This window comes from Crocuta crocuta, unplaced genomic scaffold, assembly GCF_008692635.1.
Source record: "Crocuta crocuta isolate KB4526 unplaced genomic scaffold, BGI_CrCroc_1.0 scaffold647, whole genome shotgun sequence".
NCBI lineage: Eukaryota > Metazoa > Chordata > Mammalia > Carnivora > Hyaenidae > Crocuta > Crocuta crocuta.
In genome coordinates this window covers 479737-486526 of record NW_027531286.1, presented here as the reverse complement: position 1 = coordinate 486526, position 6790 = coordinate 479737, and the positions used below count along the sequence as shown (strand labels likewise).

At 60.3% G+C, this 6790-nt stretch overlaps 1 protein-coding gene across 1 annotated transcript in view; it reads left to right on the top strand.

Annotated features, from left to right (window-relative positions):
- The window catches only part of SPTBN2 (spectrin beta, non-erythrocytic 2), a 30330-nt gene extending 23820 nt beyond the window's left edge, over positions 1–6510 (top strand). The window contains exons 27-38 of the mRNA XM_077771446.1: positions 468–850; positions 1529–1773; positions 1869–2007; positions 2272–2356; positions 2631–2827; positions 3145–3287; positions 3379–3454; positions 3540–3590; positions 3813–4033; positions 4570–4743; positions 5285–5327; positions 5632–6510. Coding sequence (XP_077627572.1) covers positions 468–850; positions 1529–1773; positions 1869–2007; positions 2272–2356; positions 2631–2827; positions 3145–3287; positions 3379–3454; positions 3540–3590; positions 3813–4033; positions 4570–4743; positions 5285–5327; positions 5632–5865 — 1991 coding nt within the window. The 3' untranslated portion in view covers positions 5866–6510. The remainder of the gene's footprint in view (positions 1–467; positions 851–1528; positions 1774–1868; positions 2008–2271; positions 2357–2630; positions 2828–3144; positions 3288–3378; positions 3455–3539; positions 3591–3812; positions 4034–4569; positions 4744–5284; positions 5328–5631) is intronic.
- The last annotated feature ends 280 nt before the right edge of the window (positions 6511–6790 follow it).

Genomic DNA, 6790 nt, shown 5'->3' with positions numbered 1-6790 from the left:
CTCCTGGCCGAGCATCGAGGGGCAGGGGGCGCAAGAGCAGGCTGAGCCGGGCGCTGTCCGTGGGCACCTCATTTGAAGGGCTGCACAGAAAGGAGCCCATGGGGCTGCACGCAGATGTGGGCAAAAAGGAAATTTCCAATCACTCTTCCAACAGAACTCAGCGCAGGGGACGTCCTCTACACTGTTTGGGATTTTGGACCCCCCCATTAGTGCAGATGCATGGACCATAGTTAGGGTATCCTTGCTTGAAGGCCAAAGATTCCAAGCACCCCTAATGTTTTCCTGGAGTCTGGGGGCATCACTCACCTGTGGGGTAAATGGGAACCAATTGTCCTGCTGAAGAAACCTATTTTGGCCCGTGTGGCCCATGGAGAGAAATAGGTTCTCGGTTTTGGGGCCAGAAGCCTCACCCACTAGGCACGGACTGCATCTACCCGTATTAAAGTGCTGTCCGCGTAACTGCTTCCTCCTCCAGATGCTCCGGGACAAATTCCGAGAGTTCTCCCGGGACACGAGTACCATCGGTCAGGAGCGCGTGGACAGCGCCAACGCACTGGCCAATGGGCTCATCGCCGGGGGCCATGCCGCCCGGGCCACCGTGGCCGAGTGGAAGGACAGTCTCAATGAGGCCTGGGCTGACCTGCTCGAGCTGCTGGACACGCGGGGTCAGGTGCTGGCAGCGGCGCACGAGCTGCAGCGCTTCCTGCACGGGGCGCGCCAAGCGCTGGCGCGCGTGCAGCACAAGCAGCAGCAGCTTCCCGACGGGACCGGCCGCGACCTCAACGCAGCCGAGGCCCTGCAGCGCCGCCACTGCGCCTTTGAGCACGACATCCAGGCCCTCAGCGCCCAGGTCAGACCCAAGCACGGTGATGGTGAGGGGTGGCTCAGAGGAGACTTTGTGGGAAATGGTGGGATGTGGGACTTTGCGGGGATGGCATCCTCTGGAGGGACGCTTAGGGACGAAGGTGGTGGAGTGGCTCCAGGGAAGCCTCTCTGGCCAGGGCATATGTAACCACGGCATTCACACCTTTAATGACCAGCCGTCCTGAGGGCTGTGACACTTTCAGATGGTCCCAATGGCTGGATTCTTCACATCGTACTAAAATCTGCCTGTTGGTCCCTCCCAGGTTAGAGCTCTAGACCTACACCTCAGAAGCACAGATCCTTCCTCCAACTGTTTAAACCCAGGCAGCCACTCCCCAGATCCCTTTGTGGCTGAAAACCTCATTCTAGCAATCTCTGGGGCCCCTCATGTCCTGGACAAGCCTCCAGAGGCTCAACTGGCCATTGGTCTGTTTAAAGGGCTGCCCCCGCCGGACTCCCCAGGCCCCATGTTGAGACCCAGCAGGGCAGGGGGTGACAGGGCTTACTCTGGGCACCGGCCTTCCTTTTTCCCAGCCCCCACCCTCTGCTCTGCCTCCTGCGTCTCTGGCTGGTAGAGAATAGAGACCAGGACCAGAGAGGCCCCTGCTCCCTGGAGTCCCCCAGCTCTGCCTCACTCTGAGCCGGGGGGGGCGGGTGCCCACAGGTCCAGCAGGTGCAGGATGATGGCCATCGGCTCCAGAAGGCCTATGCTGGAGACAAGGCTGAGGAGATCGGCCGCCACATGCAGGCGGTGGCTGAGGCCTGGACCCAGCTTCAGGGAAACTCTGCCGCCCGCCGCCAGCTGCTCCTGGACACCACGGACAAGTTCCGCTTCTTCAAGGCTGTCCGGGAGCTGATGCTGTGGATGGATGGGGTGAACCTGCAGATGGATGCCCAGGAGCGGCCCCGGTGAGGCCCACGCTGCCCCGCAGCCTCCGAGGGTTGCAGACTGGGGGCTGGGATAGGGTCGTGGGCAGCGGTAATGTGGTCTCTGTACCCCCCAGGGACGTGTCTTCCGCAGACCTGGTCATCAAGAACCACCAGGGCATCAAGGCGGAGATAGAGGCCAGGGCTGACCGCTTCTCCTCTTGCATCGACATGGGGCAGGGGCTGCTGGCCAGGAGCCACTACGCAGCTGAGGAGGTGGGCGAGGTGTGGGTGCAGCCAGCCATCCTCACGGGGGAGGCCTCAGTGCCGGTCTTTCCTGAGTGTTCCTCCTTCCTCTCGTTCTGCCTTCACAGAGACCCCCCCCTCCCCTCAGTGCTGCTCAGGACTTCCCCGTTCCAACTTGCCCCCGGAACCACTTGCCTCCTGAAATCAGAAATCTCTGGTTCCCTGCGGGAGTCCTCCAGGGACCCCGGAAAGGTCCCACCGGGTGCTAACTCACGTCTCTGCCCCCCCCCTCAGATCTCAGAGAAGCTGTCTCAGCTGCAGGCACGGCGCCAGGAGACAGCAGACAAGTGGCAGGAGAAGATGGACTGGCTCCAGCTCGGTGAGCCGCCGTGGGCACCGGGGAGTTGGCCAAGGGCACCAGGCCCCGGGAGAAGGGGCTGGGGTCTTGTACATGGTAGTTTCCAGAGTAGGCAAGACCAAGAGGCCTGAGCACGGAATTCAAGGTGCCCGCCCTTGGCACTGCCTGGCTCTGCCCTGTGCTTCTGCTCTGGGGCAGTAGCTTCCTCTGTTGCCCCTGTTGTTGAAGGGCTGTGGGGACGGTGCCCTGCTGGAGCTCTGACCTGCCATTCCCCCCTGCCCCCCAAAATCCGCAGTTTTGGAGGTGCTCGTGTTTGGGAGAGATGCGGGTATGGCGGAGGCCTGGCTGTGCAGCCAAGAGCCGTTGGTGAGGAGTGCCGAGCTGGGCTGCACGGTCGATGAAGTCGAGAGCCTCATCAAGCGGCACGAGGCCTTCCAGAAGTCGGCGGTGGCCTGGGAGGAGCGCTTCAGCGCGCTGGAGAAGCTCACGGCGGTGAGGAGGGCCCGCCCCCTCCCACTGCCCCAGGCCCCGGCTCTCCCCTGCTTGATGTCCCCACTGCGCCAGAGTCTCCCGGACGTGAGCCACCCGTGCCTGTTGTACCCCGGCTCCAGGAGCCCTCAGCCCCCCCGGGTGACACTCACAGACACCATCTCCCCCATTGCTTCAAAGCCCCACCTTCTTCTGGAATCTTATTTTCTGTCCTTTCTGTTCCATCAGGCTAGAGCTGAGGCATTTCCGCTTTCCCCAGTGCCCTCCCTGGTCCTCTTGAATGCGACCTTCTGTGCTCTGACCCCAGAATGTTTTGACAGCTGGAAGAGCAGGAGAAGGAGCGGAAAAGAAAGCGGGAGGAGGAGGAACGGAGGAAACGGCCCCCTGCCCCAGAGCCCAGAGCCAGTCTGACTGAAGGCGACCTGGTAGACAGCCGAGCAGCTCCCGATGCCACCCGGGATGGGTGAGAGCTGGGACCCTTGGGGACAGAGACCGAGGCTGAGGCTGAGCAACCCCAAGGACTTAACACTCTGTGTCTCCTTCTGCTATTCCAGAACCCGCTCCCGGCCGCCAGCATCTGCACAGCAGGCCAGCGTCAACGGAGTCTGCACAGATACAGAGTCCCCTCAGGTGACCCCGCTGCCCTGTGCCCCCATCAGAATCTCTGCTCCCCATCTTGCGCATCGTCTTACAGCCCCTGTTCTTGTCCTCACAGCCCCTGTTGGAACAACAGAGCCTGGAGCAAGGCAGCTTCCCAGAAGGACCTGTGAGTTTCTCCCAGAGGTGTGGGTGTTGAAAACTGGGAGATGAAGGGACGAAGAGGGATGTGAGCTGGTGGTGGGGATCCTGGGGGTAGGAGAAGCCCGGTGCCCAGAGGAAACCCGGGGGCGAGAAGACCAGCCCTTGGACTTCAAGCTTCATGACATTCAGACTAGGTTTTTCCCATCTCATCCTTTGACACTGACACCATTGTCCATTTTCCCCACAGGGGTCTGGCACAGGGGACGAGGCCAATGGGCCACGGGGAGAGAAGCAGACCCGGACGCGAGGCCCAGCCCCTCCTGTGATGCCCCAGAGCAGATCGTCTGAGCCAGCCCGGGTTGCCACTTTGCCCCCTCGAGGCCCAGAGCTCTCTGCCCAGGAACAGATGGAAGGGATGCTGTGCCGCAAACAGGAAATGGAGGCCTTTGGCAAGAAGGCTGCCAACAGGTATTGGCCCTGTGGCCACACAGCATCGGTGGCCTCTCCAGTTCCTGCCTTCCAAAGAGGCTTCCCCAGGGGCGCCTGGATGGCTCAGTCGGTTAAGTGCCCGACTTGGGCTCAGGTCATGAACTCACGGTTCGAGCCCTATGTTCGGCTCTGTGCTGACAGCTCAGAGCCTGGAGCCTGATTTAGAGTCTGTGTCTCCCTCTCTCTCTGCCCCCGCCCCACTCATGCTCTGTCTCTCTCAAAAATAAACAGTAAACAAAAAAAAAAAAAAAAAAAAAAAAAAAAAAAAAAAAGAGGCTTCCCTGGAACCTCTTCCAAATAGGCGGGGAAGAGGCTCGATGGAGGAGGAGGTTCTCTGGGAGGGAGAGGACCCAGGAGAAGGGCAGGGCCTCAGGTGACGGCCGGGAGTGTGTAAAGATGAGGGGCTCAATGACAGGAGTGGCACTGGAAGCCCTCAGACACCGAAGCTAGGGTTCTAGGCCCCACAAAGACTAGTCACCTGTCTCACCTCGTCACCTACACCACATCCCTCCCAGGTCGTGGCAAAACGTGTACTGCGTCCTGCGGCGTGGGAGCCTTGGCTTCTATAAGGACGCAAAGGCCGCCAGCACAGGAGTGCCATACCACGGAGAAGTGCCTGTCAGCCTGGCCAGGGCCCAGGGCAGCGTCGCCTTTGATTATCGAAAGCGCAAACACGTCTTCAAGCTGGGGTAGGAAAGCCAAGTGCCCTCAGGATGGGAGGGGAGGTAGGGGTGACCCTAAGTAAAGGGGAGCCACAAGCTAGGAGTAGAGGGAATAGAGTTCCAGGGCTGGTTTGGGGACAGAGTTGTAGATGGGGGAACGGGAGGGGGTTCTGGCTGTATTCGGGCTGCAGGAGCACCGACGCGTAGGCCTGCCTGCTGACGATGTCGAGCAAAAACATGATTGTGAGTGGGAAATCTGAAGGAGGCCCGTGTGCGGGGGCCTCCAGGGGCCCACCTCTGCCTGCCAGCAAGCAGCCAGCGCAGGGGGCACAGCCTGGGATGCAAGCGAGCTCACCGTGGTGCTCGGCGGCCAAACAGGAAGGGCCTGCTTTCGCACAGCGCTGAGAATGTGCAGAATGTGCAGGGCGCCTGCGCTGTGGGGCTCAGGGCTCAGGGCTGCAGCCACATGCCCTCCGGCCTGCTCTCAGGGTCACCAGGACTCCTCCAGCACCGCTGTGGCTGGGCCAGATTCTCAGCTCTGCCCTGAGGTTCCTCTTTCTCCCAACAGCTTACAGGATGGAAAAGAGTATTTATTCCAGGCCAAGGATGAGGTGAGCTGGCCCCTTCTGGCCCCACGTCTCTCTCTGTGCCATTCTCAGAACCTTCCAGTTGTAGATTCTCCTCTCTTCCCTCTCCTTTTTCCTTAAGTGTCTCCCTCTTGGTGATCAGAGAGGTCACAATGTGTCACCCAGATGTTTGTGAAGGCCACACAAAAACCTGTTCCCCGTCTTCAAGGGGTCATTTTCTCCAGTGAGAGGAAAGAGTCCCATCCCTTTCCTCCCCGCTCGCCTGCGGGCCGCAGCTTCTGCCCGGCCGCCTTGACGCTGACCACCTGTCTTTCTGTGCCCTCTGCAGGCGGAGATGAGCTCGTGGCTGCGGGTGGTAAACGCAGCCATTGCGACTGCGTCCTCTGCCTCTGGAGAGCCCGAAGAGCCAGCGGTGCCCAGTGCCGCCCGGGGCATGACTCGGGCCATGACCATGCCTCCAGTCTCACCGGTCGGGGCGGAGGGGCCGGTCGTGCTTCGCAGCAAGGATGGCAGAGAACGAGAGAGAGAAAAACGCTTCAGCTTCTTCAAGAAGAGCAAGTAGTTGGGGGCAAGACTCCCAGGCCAGCTTCTTCCCTCTATTCAGGAAACTGCCAGGGACTGTCCACAGGGACCACCCTCTTGTCAGGACAACTGCCTGCTGCTAGGGTCTGTTGCCAAGGTCAACCCATCACCAGGAACTGTTGGGAGGCGGGGTGGGGGGGGACAAGCCAGTGTTCCCAAGGGCAACGCTCCTCTTCTGTTATTTAATTCCAGACTGGTGGTGGGACCTAGGCAACCCCCAATTCCACTCCCGCCTCCTGACTTCTTCCCTCTCCCCCCAGCCCTATGCCTCTACCCCGACTAAGGTGCGGACAGGCCGGCAGCCCCAACATGGGCCATGTGGGGAATGGCTGCCCCCGCCTCAGGTCATTCTCCCACCACAGCTAGGGCATGCCCCCTCGGTTCCTTGCCCCCGGGGACCAGCCAGGAACCTCTCAGAGCTGAAGCAGGACCTGGGGGCAAGATGGCCAGATGACCGAGTCAGGGATGCTGAAGCTCCTCCCCCTTCCCATCCTAACTCATCCTCTGACTCGAGTGGCCGCTCCGTCTGCGGCGACACTCGATGGCTTCCAGGTGTGAGTTGTTCAGAGGCAGCCACAGCCTTGAGTCTGGCCAAGGAGGTGATTAAACAGCTCAGCTTCTGTTACTGCTTCTGGGTGTCTTTGCTTTCCCGACCACAAGCTCCCCTGCCTACACCCACGTTCTTGCCTTTGGCTCTGGTCCCCTCTGTGTCAGGTCTCCGCGGTGCCCCCAGCCGCCAAGCCCTCAGAGAACCACATTATTTTGAGAGCCACCCTACTTTGGTTTCATTTCCCCATGATAATGGGTTGACTAATGACAATCCTCAGTTTTAGACCAAAGAAGTTCACCATGGGTCAGGATATTAACAAGCACTGTTAATGTTAAAGGCAGTGAACGACTAATTC